Source organism: Cyprinus carpio, chromosome B9 (assembly GCF_018340385.1).
Source record: "Cyprinus carpio isolate SPL01 chromosome B9, ASM1834038v1, whole genome shotgun sequence".
Taxonomy (NCBI): Eukaryota; Metazoa; Chordata; class Actinopteri; order Cypriniformes; family Cyprinidae; genus Cyprinus; species Cyprinus carpio.
This window is the reverse complement of record NC_056605.1, coordinates 1,474,675-1,501,527: the sequence shown is the minus strand read 5'-3', so window position 1 is coordinate 1,501,527 and position 26,853 is coordinate 1,474,675. Positions and strand designations below refer to the sequence as shown.

The window sequence follows — 26,853 nt, the reverse complement described above, 5'->3', positions numbered from 1 at the left end:
CTTAACTCCTAAAGTGAGTAGTATCAAACTAAAGGGCATAAAAAGCTTAAAATATGTTAAATGGTATAAGAAATGTCTTAATTATAATTTCAAGAGGTCTTACAGTTAGGGACGGAAAGAAAGGAGTCGTGAAACGGCTGGATTAAACTTAAAAAGGCAATGATATCATTGAATAATATGAGCGCTGCACGTTTCAAGTCAAAGCGCGGCATGGATGTCTTTATTTGAATGTGTATGAAGGAAACCGGCTGTACAGCCATTACCAGGGAAACCGCAATATTTCAACCCTCCTAAAGCACCACCTCTTGGCAGAGAATGATTTGGCATTTCCAACAAGCCTTTCTTGCTGTTTATGGTCAGATCAATGCAAATATCAACTGATGTTTTTACACAGCAAACACAGAGTTGTAAATGAGAAAGAAGTTAATGTGCCTTCTAAAAAATAAATGACAATGTTTAAATTGACAATTTATATTCTTGATTTATCCCTTTTCATAAAAATTTCTATATTTAAAAAAAATGTCTTTCTTTTTATTTGGGCTAGTTAAATTAATTTTTGGTCTACCAAACTCTTAAGAGCACCTGCCCGAAGGGCTACCAGGGATTTTGAAATTTTGCGAGCCCTGGAGTGGACCAAAAAATCATGGGAGAAAACAGTCCCACACAGGGCTCTATCATCCATATCAATGCCATCAAAAGCACCTGGTAACGTGTCATGTTAGAAAATACAGGGCTGGTTGCACTGGTGCACCTAACTTTTTTTCTTTGATGCACCAGCACAAAAGTTAGGTGCCTCTAAATTCTCGACTGCATCCCATTTAACACCTCATTATTACAAGTTCACGTTTTTTTTTTTTTTTTTTGAAAGATCGCCTACAGTTTGTACAGACTAGCAATATTGACTTGTAGCCAAAATGATTAACTAACAATCTGGTCAACATAATGTTCTTTATTTGAAGCACAATTCCAGAAGAAAGGTAACTTACTGAAAAAGTGTTGGTACTTAAAGTGCTTTACTGAGCTGAAATTTAAACTTAAAACATCTCAAGATAAATTAAATAAAAAGAAAATCTAAATCAAGTGTTTTAAGGGCTTCAAACTGAACATCTCATGGCTCAATGTCTTATGGACTATACTCCATTGCAGTCACATGCCCCTCGGCTGGCCAACTCCTGTAGTTTGAACGCAGAACTTGTCGGCTGCGCTGACAGCACACACCATACCATTGCTGCGGGACACTAAACACCGTCCAGCCGCTCCTGACAGTCGCGGAAGCACGATCTCGTGTTGTTTCCACCAGCGCGGCAAACAGGTGGGATGCCCGGCCCGAGACTTCAGCTGTTTAGATCAGATCGCGATGCAGAATCAACAGGGAAATCGCGCGACATGAACGGTGGTGTACAGATGTAACTGTGTTAAAGTAGATGTGCTGTTCAGATCTAGAAGTGCTCTGTGTTAACTGCAAGCCATTCTATTCACTGCGGGAGTTTCACTCGTTCATTCTGGTGAGTGTTTACATCCCTCCGCAAGCGACCGTAAGCCTGGCTTTACAGAAACTCGCTGATCAGATCACAGAGAGAGAACAACAACACCCGGACTCTGTTTTAATTATTCTTAGGGACTTTAATAAAGCCAATCTCTCCCGTGAACTGCAAAAATACAGACAGCATGTTACATGTCCCACCAGAGACAGTAACATACTAGATCACTGTTACACCACAATAAAGAATGCATATCACTCTTTTCCATGAGCAGCTTTTGGGTTTTCTGATAATTGCTTGTTTGATCTTATAGAGAGATACAGGCAGAAACTAAAATCAGCTAAACCTGTAGTAAAGACTGTGAAGAGATGGACCAATGAAACAGAGCAGGATTTACAAGCTTGTTTTGACCTCACTGATTGGAGTGTTTTTGAAGCTGCTACCACCGATCTGGACGATTTATATTCTTGATTTATCCCTTTTCATAAAAATTGTCTAAACGCTGAAATGCTGTTGTATAAGATTTTTGTTTTTGTGAAAACCTGTATCTGAACTGTAAAACATGTATTTTATGGCTCAATACTGTGTTACCATGGACATTGTCCAACACCACTCACACGGTGTTCATTTTACTTGTGCAGCTCTTAAAATGGGTCATAAACTGCCTTAAATTTATTTAAAAAAATTCTGCAGATACCCTGTAAATAGTGAAATAAAATTCCTTCCTTCATATTTGTTGATATTTGTGTACTAAAAATATTTTTTATTGACATTTAAACTCCTATCAGAAAGGATTATTGGTGCTCCCCTGCCCACCCTTCAAGAACTGTATACATCCAGAGTGAGGAAAAGGGCTCAGAAAAGAACTCTGGATCCCTCACATCCAGGTTACCCCATCTTTGAACTTTTGCCATCTGGCCGGCGCTTCAGAGCCGCAAATACCAGGACAGTCAGGCACAAGAACAGTTTCTTCCCCCAGGCAATCTACCTCATGAACAGTTAAATGTTCCCCACTTATGCAATAAAAATGTGCAATATCTTTCTGTTTATACAATTTATTTATTTGCATTTTTTTTTTTTTGTCTGTGTTTTTGTTGTCTCTATGTACTGGAAGTTTATGTCACTAAAACAAATTCCTTGTATGCGCAAGCATACTTGGCAATAAAGCTCTTTCTGATTCTGATTCTGATTAAGAATCTTGAATGTGAACTGGCTCCATAGTTGAGTTTCCATAATTAGCCTACTTCTGCCATTTTCTGTTTATCTCTGTGAAGCTGCTTTGACCCAATCTGTTTTGTTTGAAGCACTAAAGAAATAAAGGTGACTTGATTTAGCTAGTGTCCTGTGAAAAAAAAAAAAAAAAGAAAAAAAAAAAAAAAAAAAGAAGGATGGAAACACTGACACTCTCATTAGGACTATAGAAATTGGTAATGGCAACAAAAATACTGATAAGAAAATCTTTTGTCTGTCTGTCTGATTCACTACATCAGAGGTCCCTGACCACTGGGTTGCGACCCAGTACTGGGTTGTGGAAGAGTTGCTACCGGGTCGCATGAACATTCTGTAAAAATGTGTATAGATATGACACTATGTTATTTACTGGGCCTTAATGATTGTTTTAATTATTCTGTATTTTTGTTTGTTGTATGCAATTGCTATGAAGTAGCAATCACACGCATGTGATTCACAGATTCATTTCTCAATTTACACGTTCTGGCGATTTTAAACCACAAGAAGAAACAAAAGAGAACTCTTATTACTCTTGCACTGTTCTCGCACACACCCAAAGCATGCACAAGCATAGAGACGTGTTTCAGACGGCGCTGAAATACTGAGTTTATTCCTCTTTCATGTCTCCCTGCATTTAAGATACATACGCATAAAATTATGTAAAAATAAAATAAAATCCTTCTTGGCTCTCTCATTCTCTGTGCTTTAAATATTTCTTCTTGCTTATCCAAAAAACATCCAATCCGTGACTCAAAAACCACAATATAATCTGTTGTACCACAAAAAAAAAAAAAAAAAAAAAAACACTATATAAATGTTTTTTTTAACCATTTCTTTTTTTACGTAAACTAGTTGGAACTAGTTCAGCAATAGCCAACGATACATAATATGGGTCAAAATTATCGATTTTTCTTTTATGCCAAAAATCATATTAAAACATCATTTTTGTTTGGTAATATGCATTGCTAATAACTTAATTTTGACAACTTTAAAGGCAATTTTTTCAGTATTCAGATTTTTTTGCACCCTCCGATTCCAGATTCAAATAGTTGTATCTCAGGCAATATTGTCCTAACAAATCATACATCAAATGGAAAGCTTATTTATTCAGCTTTCAGATGATGCATGAATCCCAATTTACAAAAAAATTACCCTTATGACTGTTTTGTGCACCAGGGTCACAGATAGATAATAATGGTCCTAAAATATGCCTCAAATTTTTACACCAAAAATCAGATTTTGTGGAGAAACTTGACTTGGACATGTTTTCATGAGATTCACCCATTCACTACACCTCACAGCATTAAACAAGAGAAAGTTTTCATGCTGAGTATCAAGGAAAAAAAACTGTAATTAGCAAAGTCTGCGATAAAGCTTATCTTAATCTGTTTGAGCAGATACAAAAGACTCCTTTTACAGGGATACTTACCTCATTCTCTCCAGCTTCCTTCCAATTTATATCGAAGTTCACAGAATTATAAAACTGATGCAGTTGATCTACTTCACTTGATTCACTGGGTAGAGAGATGCTGATATTCAGACAGTCTCCACAGCCAGACAGAAATATAATGGGTGGACCTATGATTGCTAAAAAAAATAAAAAAATAAATACATACTGTAAATACAATACATAAAATGAAATCCTTTTTATAAAACAAAAACTACAGTAGATCTTGACAGACCTGCACATGCAAACTGACAAAGATATGACTCCGTAAATGCATTAACTGTAAAACTATCTTCACATCACAAACAACACATAGATATTCAAGTACTTACTGTCTTCATATGGTGTAAATCTTTTATTAACTATCGATGATGTCATGTTGTCAACCGATGCCCAAAGAAAGAATGTGCAGGATGTATAGATGTCTTGAAATGTTTCAGAGACATCTACCGTCATATTTCTTATGTTCTTATGCAGACGTTGAGGTTTTTTTTCATTACAGCTATAAAAACAATAAATCAATAAATAAATTCTCTTTAGTAAGATGGTCATAACAGTAAAAAATGCTGAAATAAATGTGTTTGACAGTTTGCACTAGGAGAAACTTCTTCAAATTTGTATGATACTGACAAAAGGAGATTTGTCTTTTACAGTTACAGTGGGTTCAGGAAGCATTCACACCTTTGAAAATGTCGGTGTGAGCTTTGCTTTTTGTGGACTGTGGAATTTAAGCTTCAACATTCCAAACTGAATGGAGAGCACTGGTGGAAAGTGACATCTGAACTCTAATCTAAAATACTGAACTTTCTCTTAGGTCCTGCTGGAAAATGAATCATAGCACTATATCCTAGATCTCTGGCAGTCAGAAACAATGATTCTTCAAGGACACTACTATATTGTGGCTCTATCCAAGTTGCAAACTCTGGGCATAATGTTGCCCCTAGGGATGCACAATATAATAAAATAAAATCAATACTGCAATATGCCTTGTTGCTATGATCAAATCACAAAGGCTGGAATTTAAATAAATAAAAGCACTGTGGGTTTCACAGTGAACTGTGTGCCACACTGTGTTCATTTATAGATGTGCGACTCATGATACAATGTTGAGCATCTCAGAGAAGCTCAGTTCATTTACTGTGAAACGAGCCACTCTGAGTAGATGCCTGGTTAGCAAACAAACTAATTCTCAACCAGTGCTTTTGTGAATTGTTTCAAAGAATTTGCATCTCAAGTTAGCATTTCTTGAGTCAACAGTATACTCAACATATCCTGTCTCTTTCAGACAGGTTATGATACTGAGAACCAATGATTGAGCTGATACCAAGAGCATGAGTGCACCAGGGTTTGACTGACATGTAATGTTCTAATGCATGTAAGCACAATTACAGAAATAAATAAATTGAATAGAAAATATGTTTGTTTATGTCTCGATTGTATGGGACTAATTTATTACTTGAAAGGAAAATTTAATTGGAGGCATTTAAAGAAAACACTACACTGTCATTTGTGTCAAATCAACCAAATTGTCGACTTGTGTGGCTCACTTTTCAGGGGTTCAAGAAATCACACTCTTGGGTCAATATCATAAAGTATCATAAAGTTACTTTTACACAGAGATTGGTAGGTCTGTTAGTAAAATCTGTTGACTTTAGCAATCTTTATTGCTTTATGTTCCAATGGTGACCATTCAAAAATTGGGAAAGAACACTTTTCACGTTTTCTCTCCAAAGTTTGCAGGCCTGTAACTCAAAAAGCATTAAAGATATCTTAACTATCCAAAATGTTAGTATTTACTGTCTGTCTCCAAGATCTGCCTAAAGTAAGCATCAGCGATGTCCATCTTATAGTTGATGCCTGGTGGCTGCTCCAACACGCAAGTGGGGCAAAGGATTCAAGATCTAGGCCTACATATTTGCACATTAACAACTAGTTTAATCTAATGTGTTGTGATGGCAGCTAGCCTTTTTTGTGATAATTGCATAATCCGCTGTATTAACTTTCTCCCCTTTCCCCCCTTCTAATAAAGATCAGGGCACATGTGAAGTCATTGTGCTATACACTGTGCTACAGGTCCATGAGGAAAGCTGAGAAACCACACAGTTCGACTGTATGGTGAAGCGATTGATAAGCCAACAATTATAAGCGTGTTACTTTAATAACCCGCCATTTCTAATGTTCCCAGGGGTTTTGCTAAGGTAATTCATGTTTGATATAACACTTAAATTAGTATGTAATGAAAAGAGTGGCAAAATTGACAGGTGAGTTTACCTTTCTGTTCCCCATTCGGGTTACTGTATGCATTCTTGTTCATGGTATAAGCTTGTTACTTATTATAACCTGGTGTTCCTGATGGTTTCACTCAGGTGGTTAACGGACTCATTTTCCACAGCTGCATTCTCTGGTTTCTCTAATTGTTTCACTCATCCACTTTAACTACCCTGTATATGTATGCGTAAGTGTGTATGTTTGATAGACTAGTTTGCGTTAGTGTTTAGATAATGGATTAGTTGGTGCACAAATTCTGGTTCTGTTATTGCTTGTGGATAATGCCCCCTTAACAATTCCTGATGTTGCTACATGCTCTAATAGTACTATAAGAAAGTTATTTTCTAAGGCCACAAAAATATTATTTTTTTTAGTGTTTAAATTTTTTTAGAGTTTATGTGAATTTACAATGAGTGAAAGTAAGAGGTTAACAGGTATTGGTTACAAGGTCTTAAGAGAAAAGTGACACCTGATATTACTTAGAGACACATTTCATTTTCATTTATTTCATTGCATTACATCTGCACATGCAGACCAACGTGCTGTACCATCAACATACAAATAAATAAAATACAATAAAACAAACAAGATAAGCCAACTAGTGTATCAAATAGTGTAGCCAAATGATACACAAGTTGAGTTATCTTGCATTACAACTTATGAAAATAGATTTTGTTTAACGCAAACATTAAAATTGTTTACAGTTGTGACAGCTGTAATTTTACATGACAGGCCATTCCAGAGCCTCGGACCGGCAACAGCAAAGGCTTGATCCCTTTATAACTTAGGAGCTTATTAGTTTATCTTAAAGACCTAGATGTTTGGCGAAATGTGATAAGCACAGACACATATGCAAGAGGCAAACTATGCGCTGCTTTAAAAACAGAGCAATACCTTATATTTTATCTTAAGGGCAAACGACAGCCATCTAAGTGAAGAGAATAGGAGATGGAGAAAATCAAGTTTCTTTACACTCACAAGCAGCAAGTCCACCATATTCTAAATTAACTGCAAGGATGAAAAAAAAAAGTGTAACAAACATTCGTAGGTCGGGAAGGAGGAGGCGGGAACCAGCGAACATTTAAACAAAACTTTAATAATAAAATAAACACAAAAGTGCGCGACAGCCAGCGGATGACTGTGGCACACAAACAGAACTAAAACACAAAATAAAATCCAGGCCTGGTCCTCTCCCGTCTTACACTATCGTCACTTCTCCTTTTATCCTTCCGGAGCTCCTCTGTGGGACTCGAGACCGGTGAGAGGTCCAGGTGTCGCGTATTAACATCAACTCTATCGGCCCCACCCCTCTTGTCACAAAATGCCTGAGAGGACCCCACACAAAGAACATTACCCCAGCCCCCCCCTGAGAGGACCCCACACATGAAATCAGTTGCTGACAGCTTGGTCCCCCCCCATTAAAAAATACCATCTGTGCCCCTGCGTTAATGCACAACAAACAAAAAAATAATAAGATGCTTTTGAAACACATTGTTAGCAGTACATCACTCTCTAGACTAAAAACCGTACATTTCAGACATGAGTTTGAGCATGCAAAATGTCTAAACTATGGGATGACATTAAAATAACTACTACTTTTTTGAACCGGTTAACTGCAACAAACCATTTGAAAGAACCAGTTTAAATCAACCATCACTTACTCAGATGCACAAACACTGTATCATGAGCTGCATGTGTGCAAACGTACACAGTTTAAAATGCTTGAAAGGAAAGGCTGGAAAGGGTAGTATCAAAGGATTTGTTTGTATCAAACATAATGACACAATGACAAATTCCATCCCTAGTGTTAGAAGTGATCATGCTATGTTTTGCTAACTTTTTACAATGTTTCTAGAAAGATTCAAGACTTGGACAACATAACCTTTTCCAACTGTTTTGACCTTAATTTCATTGTGCAAAATAAAGTAACTTCTTATTCTGTCCTTCACAATGAGGTTTTATCAAAGGTTTTATCTACTTGTTACAGAATTGCTTCCTGACTTATTTGCTCTTTGAGAACACTCACCTTCGATTTACACTGAAAACAGTCTGTGGAGGAGAATTTATTCCAGGGCTCCACTGTAAAATGTGCTTGAAGTTATGAGACAATATTGTAAAGTTGACAGGGGCCGGAATTGTGTGAAGCACTAGAAGAAGAAAACCGTAAAGAAATATGACATACCACAAACAATCAATGTTTATCTTTTACTTTTTGTCTTGTCTCGTCTTGTTTATCAAAAGTACCCACAAGACCTAAAATTGTTGGAAATGAAAAAAAAAAAAAAAAACCTTAAAATGAGAATAAAAGCTTCTGTGGTTTATTTCTGAGCAATTATTCAATCTTTAGTCATGGACTAAAACAGTATCTAGTTCATGATTAAATATCATAAAAAACGACTTTGAGACAAAAGACACTGGCTGCTAGATTTCACACAATGTGCCCCCCCCCCCCCCCCCCCCCATCATACCTGTAAAGTAGAGAGACATGAGGAAGAACTGCTCTGTGCAAATGGTCCTCATTTTGACTGTTGATCATAATTCACAAATAGCAGCCTCACACTGAAATAAAAGTACAAAACAGAAATGATTCAGATGGGCCACCAAGAATATTTGGATACATTTTTTTTTTAATGGTAGTGTAAAACAACATCCTTTTTAACCTGTCAAAATGTTTCACATTTCTCAGTCATGACTTTATGGCCAAGGCCCTAAGTCTATGTTTGCACAAATCATTCATGATCCAGCTTCACCCCACAAAATTAGTAATTACATTCTTTGTCTTCAAAATTCTACATTTCTACCAATAACATACAGTAGTTCTGCTTCTGCCTCACTATTTGACCAAAATCTACATGAAATCACAATTGAAAGTTATTAAAAACATTTAAAGCTTTAAGCCTTCTACACACTGCATGATTTTTGGCTTTCCCAGACGAAAGCCTGGCATGAAACAATGTCTCCTAATTGGTGTTCCTGTGATGTACAGTGAGAGAGCTTCAAAGACCGCTGTTGTCATGATCTTGTGAACAAAGATAGCCTGCAATAATTTCCTGACAATGTCAGAAATACAGCATGATCATCGCACAGTGTGTTCGCTGCTATGACCCACGTTTACTGACCAGCCAATAAAAATGCAACATGAAATTGCATGTTGATCAACGCAACATGGTGCTAAAACATAAAACTGCTTACCTCAAACTCTTTTAACTTCCTCTTTCTGACTAAACTGACTTGAACACACCTAATTTTATATTTTTTTTTGATAAAAGATAAATGTTGTGGCAATACTTCCAATTGCTAAATATAGCTAAGCTTTTCCATCTTTCAAGCTAGTAAGCTAGCAAATCAGTAAGGGTTGAAAAATGCTATTTCATATAGATAGTAACTAATATTGTTAATAAAAGTCTTGAGTACTATGTTACACTACTTGATACTGGGGATAAGCAATTATTATTGTAACATGTTAATAGTAACACATTACTTATTAACACTGGTAATAATAACATTTTGCAAAACAGCAGATGCTCCAGGGTGTATTAATGTTTGCGTTCTGGAGAGTGTCAAAGGTTTTCATTTACAATATGTTTTTTGCAGCATTAAACAATGTAGCCAATCAGAGACATATGTATTTGATTTCGTTAAGAAAATAGCCAATCAGAGGTGTTTAGGTTAGTCAGAATCCTCTCAATACGGCTCAAAAAGCCAGATTTTTCGGGGTTCGATTTTGGGTATCGACAGGGATTGTTGGCAGGGGGGAGTGAATGACCAGCGCTAGGGCTGGGCGATATGACAAAAAAAAATGATCACAACAATGATCAGTCGATATCGATAATTATCACGATAAATGTCAAGTCAAGTTTAAAGCCAGATTTTTGCTCCCAAGTGAGAGTTGTAGAAACCAGACCATTAATTGAAATAATAAATATAAATATCTAAATAGAAAAATTTATTTCTTAGTTTCTGCATGTTCTTATGAGTGATACTGATTCAAATTCATAAACAGGTTTGGGTTGCCTGATAATATTAATAATAATAATATCACTTTTTGTCTCTTAGAAATGCAGAGGTAAATTTTTATTCCTTATCAGAATCAGTAACATCTGTAAAAGTTGCAGCAGCCTCAGTTTTATATGGTTACATTTATTCTCACCAAGTTTTTATTTATTTATTTTTTAAATAAGCATTGGTCTCCCATAGTAGCATATACATTTAAATCATGATAAACACAGTTAAAACCACACATATAGCACCTCAATACCATGGTAAAAATATAACTGTATGGTTTTTAGGTAGCCTATTTGAATATGAATAACAGTAGTCTAAAAACATTCAGTATAAATGCAAAATTCATGTTTACATGTTATAGCTTAATATTATTTACGTTTTATATTTTGTATTAATATTGTGTTTGAATTTACTGTGTTTATGTCAAATTTCTGTGGTGATGCGAGTGTTACTACAGTAAATCCATGGTAAATGATGGCGATGTGTAGACTGAAAAGCCTTCTGACTGTCTAGTTGCACTCAGTGTTTTTCACTCATTTGTGTTCAATGCTGAATTCAAGTGCTTCACACTGGATCTCACAGCACTGTTTAGAGCTCACGTGACCGAGTGAACACATCTTTAGTAGTGAGCTCGCGCTGCGCGGCAGTTTGAACTAGTATCCGAGTGGATAAATGGTCCGAGTGGCATGCTTCAAATGAGCCGTTTCATTCCGCTTTTGGCACATAAACATTATATTGAACATTTATCGAACGCTTCATATCGTTTTATCGAGGAAAATCATATCGCGATAATTATTGTTATCGAATTATCACCCAGCCCTAACCAGTCCTCTCCTCCACCTTCAGTAACCACAACTGAGGTGAGAACCTTCAGCAAGGAACCAAACCCCAAACTGCTCCCCGGGCGCCGCAGCAATATGGCTGCCCACTGCTCCAGGTGTGTGTGTTCTAGGGCTGTCAATAAAATAAATACATTTGAATTTCGAATATTCATCGAATTTAAAATAAACACCCACATTCAAATCCAAAAATGTTAGGTGTGTGTTAAGGAGGCAGCCAAAAGCTTTTCTTCACCCTAACTGAAATTATGCATTTTAAATTCGAATACAATTCAAATTTTGATAATATTTAAGTACAAAATTCTAATTTAGTTTTTCAGCCATTTTGACAACCCTAGTGTGTTCACTACTCACTGCTGTGTGTGTGCACTTGGATGGGTGAAACGCAGAGCACAAATTCTGAGTATGGGACACCATACTCGGCCACATGTCCTTTCCTTTTTAATGATTATAAAGGGAGCTCTATTTGCACACTTTCTAGACTATATATAATCCATTCCTAATTTGAATCCTCGTACAAATTTTTGGGAGCAACATTCTCATAAAAATGTGGGATTCACTCTTGAATTGTATAATGACAGCCATAGTGATAACCATAGCAATGGATGAGACAAAAACATAATTTGTGAAAATATATGTGCATTATGCAATGTAAATGCAAACTAACAGATTAATATGAAATTGAATATGTTTCTTAACCTTGTTGTAAACATTAATGAATCTGAAGTCTTGTAATTGAGTGACTGCATGCCTGGGGTTAGTTATTTGCATTAAAAATAAAAAATAAATAAAATAATAAAACCAGCTCCAGATAAGGGTTTTTCACACAACTCTCCTTGATGGCCTTCAGTCACTTTCAGATAACATATGACGCTCTAACTTAAAACCAACATAAAATGTATGTAGGTAGATTTCACTCACAAATCTCAGACTACATTACTGTTAATCTGAAACATTGAGTTACCAATAATGTCTCAAGCGCTGCCACCAGCCCATAATTCAGCCCAAAGTTCTGTTTTATTTGAAAAATATGCATTTTCATTCACACGTTTGCAAAATCCATTGTGTTATTTAGTGGTAGTGTTTAATAACTTATATTGTAACTATATCTCACAGCTACAATATTATTCAGTTAAGATATAAATTCTATAAAATATCTAGGTCAGTAGTAATTTTGACTGTATGGTTTGTTTAATATAGCCTACCTATAAGGATATTTGGATTTAAAATCCTCAGTTTGACTGGTGTTGCCTAGCTACACATCTGTATCTTAAATATTTCCGACAAAAACTGAATAATGTTAAAATCATATCCTTGATATTAAAGTTAGCAGTCTATGAACTTCAGGATCACAAGTGAGTTTAACAGCCAAAGAATAATACACAACAGAAATACTGTACAGACGAGGATGCCTTCCTAGGTCTCCCATTAGAAGAAAAGTAAAGTCTTTTCTTGTACACATTACATTCAAAGAAGTTTAATAAATACCTTTAGTGGATGGGGTCTACACCATGATGACTGACAAGATCTATGTAAGGAAGACGAAAAACAGTTTAACACTACGCTACTTAAAAATGAATGTCTTAACATGGATTTTTTTTTAAAAAATGTACCATGTAGCTCCACGGTATTCCTTTAAGTAGCTATATTGGTGCATCTACATCGTACAGTAGGCTATATCAAACAACCATACTATACTTATACTATCACTGTACCACAGTAACACCACAGTAACGCCACAGTAACGCCATATTGCCTTAAAAAAGCTAACTAAATAGAAAATGTTAAACACAGTAGTATAAAGCGACCTGAATTCCCCCGGAATACGCTGCTTTGCATTGTTCGACGATTGAAACATTGCAAGTGAAATGTATCAAGTTCCAAGTGTTTCTGAACACTCACTTAAAAACAAAAGTAAAACAAACTCTTCACAGTACCTGTAAATCCGTGATGTTATATCCTATTCCTTTGTCTACGAGAGCGCAAAAAATTAAACGTTAAGTGAAACACGTTTGTACTTGAACAAACGTTTGAGGAAGTTCCCAAATCTGCTTTCCATTCGTCATTAATGAAAAACACCAATAGTATTTTTCTGCACAACCCTTCTCGAAAAACACGTGATTCAAGATCACTTGACACAGGCAGGAACGAAACATGTGATGTTCATTGAAAAGAAAAACAAATGGGTTACTTGTGTGTACGCTAACTAAATTATAATAATTGCCTATATTAGAAGCAGACTCGTTATGTTTTGGGGCTTAATATCAAGTAACAGCCTAAGATTACGTCATCTGCGCTTCAGGTTCATTGCGCGTCTACTCGGCGGTGTGTGGTAGATTAAGGTGTGCGCGTGTTCAAGGCGCTACCGTCTTCTTCTTTAGTAAATACTCCTTCGGCTGTCATATTTATTCATATTCGTATTCATATTCACGGCCTTCTATTTATGTTTGTAAAAGTTTGTTTTACTATAATTATGTTTTATTAGCGGTTGGCAAATCAAGCCACTCAAAAATCATCATTCGGTTGTAGTATTTATTCATATTCGTATTCATGTTCACGGCCTTCTATTTAAGTTTATTTGACTATAATTATGGTTTTATTTTATTTTATTTATTTATTTATTTATTTTGGTTCAAAGCTGTATACTTTTTCCTTTTTTTCATGTGGAATGCTGCTAAATGAATGCATAATTTGGATTATGTGTTGTACAACTGTTTTCTTTTCTACTTACACTTAACATTATTCTATATCAATTGGATCCATGTTTTTTTTTAAGAATAACGCAATTCATTCGTTTTAAGTGTTATAAGTGCATATGTTATCATTCAGTCTGTACCTGCTATTGTATGGTGTATCCTGCTTATGTGGAGAAAATAAAAATAAAGTGAGGGAGAAAAAATTATGAAAAAAAGGACAAAACCAAACTGTTTTCATGTCATTTCACTGTTTCATTCTTTAATAATTGCATGCCGAAATCAGGAACAAAATAAACAAAACAACAACAACAACAAACAAAAAAAATCATAAGAAAAAGAAAATCAAATTGTTTTCTGCAAACTCCACCAGACCGCTGAGGAGCACATCAACAGCCTCCTCAAGTTCGACCAAGTTTGTTTACTTTTCTTTCTTAAGTCAATGTATAATTCAATGTAGGTGTTTGATTGTGCTATTTATGTGATGACACATGGACTGCGATAAAGGCCTATGATGTTGTCACATTAAAATGTTATTTTAACAGTGAATATCTCATTATCACGGGAAAACATTGTTTTTTATGATATAATATGTCATTATTATAAGAAAATATACCAATTTAGCGACACATTATACTGTTATTACAACAGAAGCGTATCGTTATTACAAGAACATGTGTTGAAGAAGAAGAAGACTTGGATTACTAGAAGACAAAGAGACAGCATTGCTGAGGATCACTGCAGTAGGTTACTTCCAGGTAAGTCTCTAGGTAGGCAAATGTGTGTTCTCTTGACATTCAGTTAAGGTGAATGCTCTTTATAATGCTCATGATGAGAGCTGATGAGTTGCAGGTGCATGTGTTAATACTCTGGTCACTTTGCGTTCCAGTCCTCTTGGGACATTTGTACTTATGAGTTGAGTAATTACGATGTCAGGTGTGTTCAAATCACTTTGACTGGAACATCGAGTGCAGCTAGAATAAGGGGAAGTGGGTAACAAGTTTTTAAAGTTATTTTATGGAGTGAGCAGTAATCAGTGCAGGGCATTGTTTGTGAAGCGGACATCATTCTGGACCCTTTGCATGAGACTATTATATTATATTATAATATTATATATATATATATTTTTTTTTTTCTTCAAATCCATGATCCTTATGTGTTCTGTATCCGTCACACTGTTTTGTGGCTCAGATCCAGTCCCTGTGATACCTCAGGGGTGAATCCAGTGTAGAGTCAGTTTGTCATATAGGTATTCAAACACATTTTTAAATTAGATTTCATAACTTTTTTATTTTATTATTATTATTTTTTTTTTTACCCCTTTTAATAATTAAATTGATAAACTAAGAAATCATGCTGTTTTATTATCTAATACTGATTCTGTCCTGTTGGGGAAAAATCATATCGGGAAATCAAGAGTGACAGCTTACTTTTTTCCATTTTCTGACAAAGAGTTTTCTTAAATTTTGACAAATGACAAAGAAATAATAATAACAACAATAATAATAATATGTTTAGATAACATTATTTGTGCTCATTTAATAGATACAATCTGGTGGTTGTAATTCTAATATGTTTAATATTCAATTTTGCATTTATTATTGTATGTTGTTTTATTTTATTATTATTTAATGGCTAACAGGGCGCGTGTAAACCGCGCATGCTCCCTGATCTTGCGAACAAACCACGCCCTTGATGATGTCGTCAGACAAAAGCTGTTTTAAAGCCAGAGGAGAGGCTTCACCACGCTGAATAAATAAACTGCTTTCGTGGAGAAAGAAAAAAAAACCTTTTATTTATTTTCAATAAACACCCTATATGCAATCAATCAACATAACCTTACTTGCCATTAAACATTTGTGTTGGACTGATCTATAATTTAGAGCGTATATTTACAGCGAGGAAATGCTGTTTTATATCAGAAGTTACGGCACTGTTTTAAATCATTTCTATGGTATGCACAAAAAGTGACTGACTTTTGCTTCAATGACGCTAAGGCTGTAATGAATGTGATTGGTTATGATCCAAGTTGACCGGTACGCTTTCTCTAATGGTAGAGCCGCGGAGGTTGATCTCTCCCCCAATTTAGACCATCTCTGCTCAGACTCGAAACAACAGGAAGACAAAACCGGAAATGGTATTAGATTAAAGAAAATGAAAGTGTGTGAACACACTGTGAATTCTTTTTCAATTGAATTTCAAAAGAAAGTATATAATGTGGCAGTATTTAAAAAGTATAATGTGAGAAAGGGGAATAGAACCTGTGAAAAATAAACTACGGGATGTATCTGGCAGAACAGATGAGAAACAACTGATTGATCAATATCACGCAACCGTTGCAAAATGTATGTAATAGCAAGGATACTAACAACCATCGCTTTGTTTCACCTGGGTAAGTATGCTATTGCATTTATATTTGTCTTCTGTTTAAAACTGGTCGATTAGTGTTCTTAGATGAGCAATTCTCATTTGGGCTATAGTTTATTGTTACAATCAATGGGCACACTATGTAAAATGTAAAAGGGGTTTTCTATGGCAAATCAACAAACTCACAAAACAAAACTTTCCTAGCTGAATTTTTATTATCCTGTGAATACGTGTGCTATTTTTGTTTGAAAATTGTCTATTTTTAAAATCTGGAAAATCAAGATTTGTATTTATTTATTTACTACAAATAAACAATTTATTTAACACAACCAACATTATTTGATTAGACATCTTAAAGTATAAATTGAAACGTTACAAATTTTTGGTAATACTAAGTGGTGAGATCACTTAAGCTATTCTTAATTTTGATTCAATGCAAATTTATATTTGCATTGAATGTATAAATAAAGTCTTTCGGATGAGACGTTAAACCGAGGTCCTGACTCTCTGTGGTCATTAAAAATCCCATGGCACTTTTCGTAAAAGAGTAGGGGTGTAACCTGGCCAAATTGCCCCCCAGGCCTTTGTCAATCATGGCCTCCTAATAATCCCCAACCACTTGATTGGCTCTGTCTCTCTCTCCTCTCCACCTGTAGCTGGTGTGTGGTGAGTGCACTGGGGCCGTTGTCCTGTGGGTACTGTTGCATCATCCAAGTGGATGCTGCACACTGGTGGGGGTTGAGGAGAGACCCCCCACATGATGTAAAGCACTTTGGGTGTACAACAATACACAATAAAGCAGTATATAAATGCATCATTCATTCATTCATTCATTCATATATATATATACACACAGTTATCCAGATATATTTGCTCGGTGCAACTTATAACATCCAAGTGTAAGATATAACACCAACATGTCAGAAAACAAAAAAACAAAACTGAATCACTAAGTTGGAAAAAAGGTTATCTTGTGTCAGTATTTTGTTGAACCGCATTTTACTTTAATTACAGCTTTTAGTTTGTTGGTATATGTCTCCACTAACTTTGCACATCTAGACTTTTTAATTTTAGATTTTACTTTGTTGGTATATGTATAAAATAAATTTGATAATATTGATTTTGCAATATTTTTTAATTGTTGTTTTATATTGTAACACAAGATTTCCATTTTGAATAAATACTGTTCTTTTTCATTTTATATTCATCAAAGAATCCTGAAAAAAAGCATCACACAAGTTCCAAAAAACATGAAGCAGCACAACTGTTTCCAACACTGATAATAAATCAGCAGATTAGAATGATTTCTGAAGGATCACGTGACACTGAAGACTGGAGTAATGGCTGATGAGAATTATATTTTAAAGTATATTCAAAAAGAAACTGTTATAATACTGCAATAATATTTCACAAAATTACAGGGTTTTTTTTGTATTTTTAATCAAATAAATACAGCCTTGAAGCCTTGATAAAAATTGTGTCAGTGTCCAAATATATGCAGTTAGGTCCATATATATTTGGACAATGCCACCGTTTTCATAATTTCAGCACTGTATGCCACCCGAATAGAATTAATCAAGATTAAATTGTATTTAAACTGCACACACCCATACCGAAATGATTTGAAGCAGTTAGCCTATGTTTATTTTTGAAAATGTACGTTTCCTTTCCAGAAAGTAACTAGATAAGACAGTTTGGAGTGTGCAGTTTATGTTGTAGAACAAAACGTATCGTCAAGTTATTTATATTTATATGTCACAAATTGAAAATCTCCTGCTCTGAAGCGCACGTTTAGAACTGCCTCATCAGACTAAAAAACATTTGGATGTATTAGACTGCCCTAAAAAATTAATTTAAAATGTTACTGTATTTCTTGAGTTTATCTAAATGTTTTCATTTTTACTTCTAGGATTGTGCATGGACTTACCTGCCCCTGTACATCTGGTCCTGTCTTCACGATATTTTGTCCACTTGTTGTCCTGGAAAATGGGGCCAGGCTCTCCTGATGGTGTCCACTATACAGTCAGCGTGCTTGCACTCAAGTATGTGATGTACTGTTGTCACACATGGCATGTATATAATATATAAAATTTATATAATGGAATAGATGGAAATATACATGACTTTAGAAACAATACAACAATATAAAGATATGTTGAGAGGGTATTCCTACTTCTACCTTTAAACATTTTCCAGAAATATGTACAGTATAAAGTTATTCTAAAGATTTGGATTATAGCGCACAAAACTAATTGCTTTTGTGATTTTTATGTTGTGTATTTTATGGTTCTATTGTCAGTCACAGCATGCCTTTTGTGTCCCACACCAAATAAAATAAAAACTACATTATAAGTGATGGTTAAACCATTACAGAAATGTTATTTATTTTAAGCTTTTAAAGTATAATAAAGTAATCCTTTGCAAGGAGTTGGAAGCACACAGAAGTCACACAGAATAGAACGAAATGTTATAATTTCATATTAAGTAAATGAGTAAACTACGTTTAATAAATGCAGTAAACAATGCCATTTATATGACAACTGAACAATTTCAGTATTCATGTAGCTTATTCTGTGAAGTTGCTCACACGAAATTAATTTACATTTTAGAAGCTGTCGATATGGAAATACTATGTTTATATGTCACTATTGTACGTTTCAGTGTAAATGTGTGGTAGTTCCACACTTTAGGTAAAAATACATATGAAAACTCATCAGAGCACGTTGCAAAATCAAGTTCAGTTCAATTCTGAATTCATGTAAACTGGTTAAACTTTAATGTATTGATTTGGCTCAGTTTAGATGATGCTCAGATGGATGTTAATTCTAACTCTGATTCTGTTCTGTGTTGACAGCGGGGGGGACGTGGTGGTGAAGGAGTGTGAAAAGGTCACGTTTCCTCTGCAGTGTAATCTCACAGAAGCCTTTTCTAATGTGGACGACACCTATTACGTCAGTGTGTCTGCTGCTCTGGGCAACCGCACCTCACCAACTTCCTCCTGCGACCCATTCAAACCCACTCTTAACAGTAAGAGAGAGGCAGTTTTATAATAAACAATGATATAATTGGTAAAATTATTTGTCAGTGGCAAGGAAAGACAATTAAAACTTTGAAATTACTATAATTTCATTTGGTGCTAATAATGAGAGTGTTTTGATTATTGTGTACATTGTGCAAAATATTACAATTGTCCAGACTTAAAGAGGAAATCCTTGATCAGATGGCCTTTGCCATACATAGTGTCTAAATGTAATTAGCCTGGAAAAAAACATATTTTAATAATCATTTCTAGTTGGGCTCAGCTAATGAAGAATTTTTTTTGTATAAAAATCCTCTGACACCACTGCTTTGGTTCTTGGGGCCCAATATCCTCATCTTTGAATCAAGTCAAGTCACCTTTATTTATATAGTGCTTTTAACAATACAGGTTGTGTCAAAGCACTTTACAGTATTAAACAGGAAAACAGTGTGTCAATAATGCAAAATGACAATAGTAAACACACATTTTTCAGTTAAAGGCAGTTTATTATTGATAATTATTTTGACCTTTTCTTTTTCTTCCACTTACAGCGACCATTGAGCCTCCGCTGCTGACAGTAACTGCATATAATCAGGCGCTCTGTATAAGTCTCAGAGCACCTGCTGAGAATCTCCACAGTGTCTACGATTCAGACAGGTTTCAATATAGATTGACGGTCAGCAGTGAAGATGGAACAGAGGTGAGAGAACAAACTTGTCATGGTTTAATTTGAGTAATATGGTGCATTTTAAACACCAGAGGTGTACTGTATACTTTGAAGGAAGAGATCACGAAAAAATTAAAATTTGCTGAAAATGTACTCGCCCTCAGGCCATCTAAAGCTGCTTTTCCACTATTAGGCCAAACAATTTTAAGAACTGTAAGGAACAGTTCCAGTTATACTTGAGCTTGTTTCTGCTAGAATGTAGTGCAGTCGCCTCTCAGGATTTGTCACTCGTATGTTGTCTGGCTACCAGTTTCTCTCTGCAGCTGGCCAATTGTGCTACAGTATTACAGTAGTGTAATGAAAGTAAACTTTTTAACAACTGCAAATGTTGTATTTGCTGCTCTTTGTGTTCAATTATAGTTTCATAGGATTACAGGAAGGTTACAGAATGTGACCATAGAGGACCTGGCCCCTGGCCGAAGATACTGTGTGAATGTCAGTGTCATTGATCACAGCCCACCCAACAGACCAGCAGTATGCGCCTCCATCCCCAAAAGAGCAAATGTTAAAGGTACCGTATTTTTCTACAAAATGTAATAGACTCCCACAGTATTACATTGATACTATAGATAAAAAAAATGTAGTGGCTAAGTATAATGCATCAGCAGTTTTAATTTCAGTGAATGTTCTTGTATTTGACGTATTGCAAGAGACTGCTAACCAGATCGAGGTGCGCACCAAAAGTGCTAACGTGAAAGCACTTTAATTTATATAGTTTTGTATCGCAAATCATCAAGTCAAGTCACATTTATTTATATAGCGCTTTATTTATATAGCAATAGAGATTGTGCTTTACAGTGTTAAACAGCAAAATAATGTTTCACTGATGCAAACAATATTCAATTCTGCTGTAAAGCAGCTCTAAAACGGCAAGTCATTCTGTAGTTAGATCAGCTGCTGCTAATACAAGCATTGCTGTAAACATACTGTGGTCCAGAACCAAAAATATAATATAAACTGAAAATAGAGGGAAGGGGGAATTGAACTCTAGTTTGGACCAAGCAATGGCATCAATTGTGAAAGCGCCCTTCGCTAGAAAATTGGTTAAACTAGACATAGCCGAAATACTGAACATGTGAACGTTTTGTGAATTGTGAATGTTTTGCCCCAAAGTATGCTAAAATCCAGTGTTGTATATTTGTTTTAGATGCCATAATCTCTGTTTTCCTGTGTCTGCTGATGTTGCTGTTAGTGATGTGTACACCAAGATTTTTTCCTCGCTGTTTCTGTCTAAAAAGAGATCTTCCTCCAGTTCTGGTAAGTCCAGTCATTTGTAACTCAGAAGGTCATGGCAGACATTTTTCATTTCAAGAAGTGATGCAAGAGTCTCAGTTTGTGACTAAAGTACCTAAACAGAGGAATAATAAAATAAGCTCTAGCTTCACAAAAACACAACTATCTTAATTACTGTTTTCAGAAAGGTTTTAAAGGAATAGATCACCTAAAAGTTCTAAAAATTTACTCACCCTCAGGCCATTCATAATGTTAGATGAGTTTGCTTCTTTATCTGAGCATATTTGGAGAAATTCCCACCACTTGCTCACCAGTGGATACTCTGCATCAGGGGTGTCCAAACCTGTTCCCGGAGGGCCACTGTCCAGAAGTGTCCCCTGAATCAGCTAATCAAGGTCCTCAGACTCACTAGAACTTCCAGGCAAACTCTGCAGGACGCTGGCCCTCCAGCAACAGGATTGGACACCCCTGCTCTGCAGTGAATGGGTGCCATCAGAAAGAGTTCAAACCCCTTATAAATACATCACATGACTCCAGCCCATTATTCAGCATCTTGTAAAGAGAAAAGCTGTGTTTGTAAGAAACAATTCCATCATTTTAACTTCCACAGTCCATCAAACTATTTTAGACATTTCTTAATCTGTGCTTATTTCTCAACTGGTTCAGACAAAACCATTGGAGAATTTCAGCCGGAAGCAATTGTTTGATTTAAAAACGAAATGATGGATTTGTTTATTACAAACACGCAGCTTTTCACTTAATTAAATGTTAATTGATGGACTGGAGTGGTGTGGATTATTGTGATGTTTTTATCAGCTGTTTGGACCCTCATTCTGACGGCACCCATTCACTGCAGAGCATCCACTGATGAGCAAATAATGCAATGCTACATTTCTCAGATCTGTTCGGATGGATGAAGAAACTAATTTTTGTTGGGTTGAATGGGGGTGAGTTTATTTATATATATATATATAAATATATATATATTAAAAACTTTATTTTTTGGGGAAAAAACTACAACAGTTTAAAGCAGTATTACACTTTTTTTTTATGCTTAAACACTTTTTCGTCTTTGACCCATATATATATATACATATATATATATATATATATTAGGGCTGTCAAATGATTAATCATGATTAATCACATCCAAAATAAAAGTTTTGTTTACATAATATATGTGTGTATACTGTGTATATTTATTATGTATATATGAATACACACACATGCATGTATATATTTAAGAAGAATATGTTATGTTTATATATTAAATATATTTATATATAATATAAGAATATAAGAATATAAATATATAAATGTATATACATGTAAATATTTTCTAAATATATAATTTATGTGTGTGTATTTATAAATACATAATAAATATACCCTGTACACATACATATATTATGTAAACAAAACTTTTATTTTGGATGTGATTAATCGTGATTAATCATTTGACAGCCCTAATATATATATATATATATATATATATATATATATATATATATATATATATATATATATATATATATATATATATATATATAATATATATATTATATATATATATATATATATATATATATATATGTATTGTCGTCATAATTATAAACACAATGGTTTTTAGTGCAAATAGTTTGATTGGATTGATTTCACTAAAAAATCACTGCTCTGGTATTTTGTCCTATCATCTCAATTTCTGTAATCTTTGACATAATCACTAATACAGTATTTACTAATGCGTGTTCTTTTCCAGAGTTCGTTTCAGAGTGGGAATAAAGTTCTTCTTGTCACTGATGGTGAATCGATTACCAAGCTCTGTGAGGGGAGAAACTCCATCAACAAGATAAAGACAAACAGAGAGGAAGATGACATGGAAGAAGAAGAAGAGGAAGTTTTGAAATATGAGAGACTAGTGGCACAGTATCTGAGCACTCGAGGTTCCCCACTCTCTGTTTTTCCAGTGTCACCTAGCTCTGTTTTGCCTATGAATCAAACTCCAGATACAAGCCTCGCGTCTTCCACAGATGCTCAGAGTGGTAGTCTGATAGTGTTTGAAGGCAACCATATCCATACTGAACCAACAGCCTCTCCTAGGCTCGCTAAAGGAACGAGTGCACTTCAGAATTTAATTTCTATTTTACCCACACAAGTGGAGAATGAAGACGGAGACAGCAGTACAGATGTAAACCTGTTTTCTGTGATGTTAGGAGGAGCTTCTGATAAAGCTGAACCTGATAAAATCTGCAATACTGAAGATGTGCAGGAATCATGTCCTCAGCACCTGGTACAAACCTGTGCTACATCTACCTGGATTTCAGATTCACAGTCCCAAAACTCTGAGTCCATTCAGATGAACATTTTAGAGGAAAAAGAAGAAGAAGAAGATGATGATGATGATTCAGGGTACTTAAGTCGAAATTAGATTCCTCAGGAAACGAACAGTCTGAGAGTAGATATGGGAATCTAAAACCACACACAAGCATTCTGAAATACTGGTTATATAAAGAGATGTATACTGTATTTTTATACGTTATTGATTTTTTGTATTTTAAGTGTTTTTATTATTTTTATTATTATTATCTTTCAATATGCATTTCAGTCTGATGAGATCATGGCATACCAACATGTATTACTCTTATTTTTCTGGATGAGGAACAAGTGTTTATTGAAGACATGTTGACCCGCCACCAAGTTTTCTTAGGGGAAACACTTTGCTCTTAGGTATTTCCAAGTGAATAAAGATGCGAATTAGTGTAGTGATGAAATATTTTTCATTAACAGAACATCTGAGTTGTCATCTCAGTCCTGTGGTCATTCTTACACAATGTGAATGCAATTAATAGGGCTTTTATTTTGAAATGTAGCACCACGGGCCAAGCAGGATTTGGAAAAGGAGATGGTGTAATCGAAAAACTAATGAATATGAGATTTTACTACGAAGAATATAAATGTAAAGTGCTGTTATTGAAATTCTTAATAGTAAGAAATAAACTGGAGAGCTCTCTTATTCAAATGTAATAGCAGTACTAGTAATAATCAAATTACTGATGAGAATTTAGCTCTCTAATTGATGGACACAGAGCCAGTGCCAATAACAGCACTATAGAGTGCAATATTCTCCAAATTAAAAAGCCGTTTATTTTCTTCATAGGAAAATAGATAAAAGTGTTGGATTAACTTCCTATTTTCACTCAACACAAACTGGTAAAAAAAAAAAAATGTATAGCCTGAATGCAATTGCCACTGAAAGAAATCGGCATCTAGAATGTTGTTACAGCATCTTGATCGTCTTGACTAATATTTGACTTCAAACTGATATCAAGGTGCCCGCTGGGATATTGTTTCTGGAGCCTATTTACAATCAACAACTTTAAATGGATCATTTTTTATTTGTCATTTGCAACGGTTCATGGGATTGAAGTTCTTCCCCTCATTAAAGCATTAAGTACACAGTCTTGTACCTTTGTCTTTTTGTCTGATTTTTAAAAACTTTTTGTTTCAAATCAAAACGTGTACAGTCGTGTTTCACCTCGTAGCTGTTTGGCTTGGTTCATGACTTGTAGCGCTTCAACAAAGAATTTTTAAATCCCTATGGGAATTTAAAATGAATGGAAAACAAATATGATGCATTCTTCGTGGCACAGGAAGTTCAACGTAACCTAGGCACAGGTGTTATTATTGGGAGATACGAGGGTACCATTGGAGTAAGCACAACGGTCAACTTTGGTTCACATGTGCCTCGATAACCAATCAGATCACAGCAGGGCCGTGCATGGGGACAAAGGTAAAATTTGGTTCACGAGTAGGCTGGGTCCTTGTTAATACAAATGATTCAGTTGTTACAAATATACAATTAAAAGAGAAGACAGTGCACTCTGTAATAATTTCATACTTTATTGTAGATGTTTTGATAAGAGTGGGCTCTCCCTCACTCTCAGCCTGCTTCTGCCTCATTTTGAATATTTGTGGGGGAGAGTGGGGTAAGTTGAGCCACCCCCTGCATCTTGGCAACTGTACACTTTTACTGTCATGTGACCATTTATTTTGGAATCACCCATCATTTCTGCCAGACTGTTATAAGGAGAAACACATGTGGGGGAATGGAGAGCACCCATTTACTTTAAAACTGTTTTTGGCTTGTCAAAGTAAAATTTTAGCATAACAGATGTAATGGTGGTTACATCAAAGCAAATTTATCCAGGTCTAAACATATTTATGATAAATATTGGTGATTTAACAACATATAAGACCATGCAAATCATTTAGCTAAATGTTAGCCTGAACTGGTAAGCTAGTAGGTTTTTTTTTCTTTTTTTGGCAGCTATGGGGCAAAGTGAGCCAAATGCTGTGGGGGAATTTGTGTCAGCATTTTAACCTACCCCACCATAAGCCACTGTAGTTAAATCTCTGAATTATAAACTGGTGTTTTAATGTGATATTACTGGTTTAGTTTATCATTTATACATATTATTTGCAGTTTATTTGATAGGGACAGTGTACAAGTTCACCAAATCCTTTTCTGATAAGAACCAGAAAATTATAATCAGATATATACTTTCCACCTGTAGTCACTAATGGCCAACAAACTCTCTGTTTAGTCTGCTTTATGAAGGCAACAGCTTTGGTGTTCAACATATTGTTTCAGAAATACCAACAATTAAATATTAAAAATTCAACTTCATTTGGTTGGTTTTATGTTGTTAAAGTTAACTTTAAGAAAATAAACATGACTGTCTGTAAAAGGAAATTATTAAATTAGTTTTTAAAATTATTATTTATTTCACATGGCTTTGAATGAGATTCGGTCAGATGGTCATTTTACACCCAGGTCGTGCATCTCACCCACTGACTCGACTCGGGTCAACTTACCCCAAACCCTGAGCCATGGGAACACTTTTTAAAGAAGCCATATTTTTAGAACCCTTTGTCGTAGATACATTCTGATCATTTAAAATGATATGAATACTTTCATTAGGATTGGATAGATACTTTCATTGTACTTCTGCATCATTTTCCCTTATTTTAAAGACCACAATAGTAAAAATTGGCTAATCTTACCCCACTCTCCCCTATAAGTATTAGACATTTAATTTAATATTTTACAGCATAAATCTATATTATATACTAATAAACAACTAATTTAGAACATTTATGCTATTTATTTATTTATTTCATAGGAATAAACTAGGAGTGCTGCTGTGAACTGATTCCCACTTGTTGCAAAAACTCAGACTTCTCTTATAAAATAGCTTTTTTTTTGTAGACTCTCACTTTTTCTCTTTCCCTGCATACCGCCAAAACTGCAACGTTAGCCTTAGCCGTTATGCTTTTTTGGCTAAAGGTTGCAGGCTTACCTTCCAGTGGCTTTGAATAGTTTCCAAGAGTGTGATTATAAATCCAGCGAGGCTGAAAAAGTGCACTACTGAGTAGATGAGATTTCCTGTTCTGTGTGTGAAGTTAAATGGCCCCAGCGACCTCTGTAGTCTCATTTAGCCACTTGTTAGCAACCTCCCTTTTCAAACCATTACCAGAAATTAT

At 35.1% G+C, this 26,853-nt stretch overlaps 2 protein-coding genes across 5 annotated transcripts in view; one reads left to right on the top strand and one right to left on the bottom strand.

The window, feature by feature from the left end:
- crfb1 (cytokine receptor family member b1) overlaps positions 1-13,551 on the bottom strand; it is a 36,178-nt gene extending 22,627 nt beyond the window's left edge. The window contains exons 1-6 of one of the 4 annotated variants that reach the window (XM_042730586.1): positions 13,208-13,551; positions 12,759-12,798; positions 8,895-8,985; positions 8,453-8,573; positions 4,491-4,660; positions 4,141-4,298 (exon numbers count right to left, since the gene is read on the bottom strand). In XM_042730586.1, the coding sequence (XP_042586520.1) occupies positions 4,141-4,298; positions 4,491-4,660; positions 8,453-8,573; positions 8,895-8,946 (501 nt within the window). In that variant the 5' untranslated portion in view covers positions 8,947-8,985; positions 12,759-12,798; positions 13,208-13,551. Of the gene's footprint in view, positions 1-4,140; positions 4,299-4,490; positions 4,661-8,452; positions 8,574-8,894; positions 8,986-12,758; positions 12,799-13,078; positions 13,098-13,207 lie in introns of those variants that run through there. The other 3 variants (XM_042730590.1, XM_042730589.1, XM_042730587.1) reach the window with 3 other exon arrangements.
- A 2,503-nt stretch (positions 13,552-16,054) lies between these two features.
- Positions 16,055-24,775, top strand: crfb2 (cytokine receptor family member b2). The gene is made up of 7 exons (XM_042730585.1): positions 16,055-16,355; positions 18,240-18,372; positions 19,185-19,357; positions 19,901-20,049; positions 20,437-20,587; positions 21,224-21,333; positions 23,069-24,775. The coding sequence occupies exons 1-7, from the start codon at positions 16,307-16,309 to the stop codon at positions 23,735-23,737; spliced, it is 1,434 nt and encodes a 477-aa protein (XP_042586519.1). The 5' UTR covers positions 16,055-16,306; the 3' UTR covers positions 23,738-24,775.
- Positions 24,776-26,853: the final 2,078 nt, after the last annotated feature.

Coding starts and splice junctions, on each gene's coding strand:
- crfb2 (XM_042730585.1), top strand. CDS start 16,307: ATGTATGTAATAGCAAGGATACTAACAACCATCGCTTTGTTTCACCTG. Junction 18,373..19,184: donor GTCAGCGTGCTTGCACTCAA/GTATGTGATGTA, acceptor CTGTGTTGACAG/CGGGGGGGACGTGGTGGTGA. Junction 20,050..20,436: donor GCAGTGAAGATGGAACAGAG/GTGAGAGAACAA, acceptor GTTCAATTATAG/TTTCATAGGATTACAGGAAG.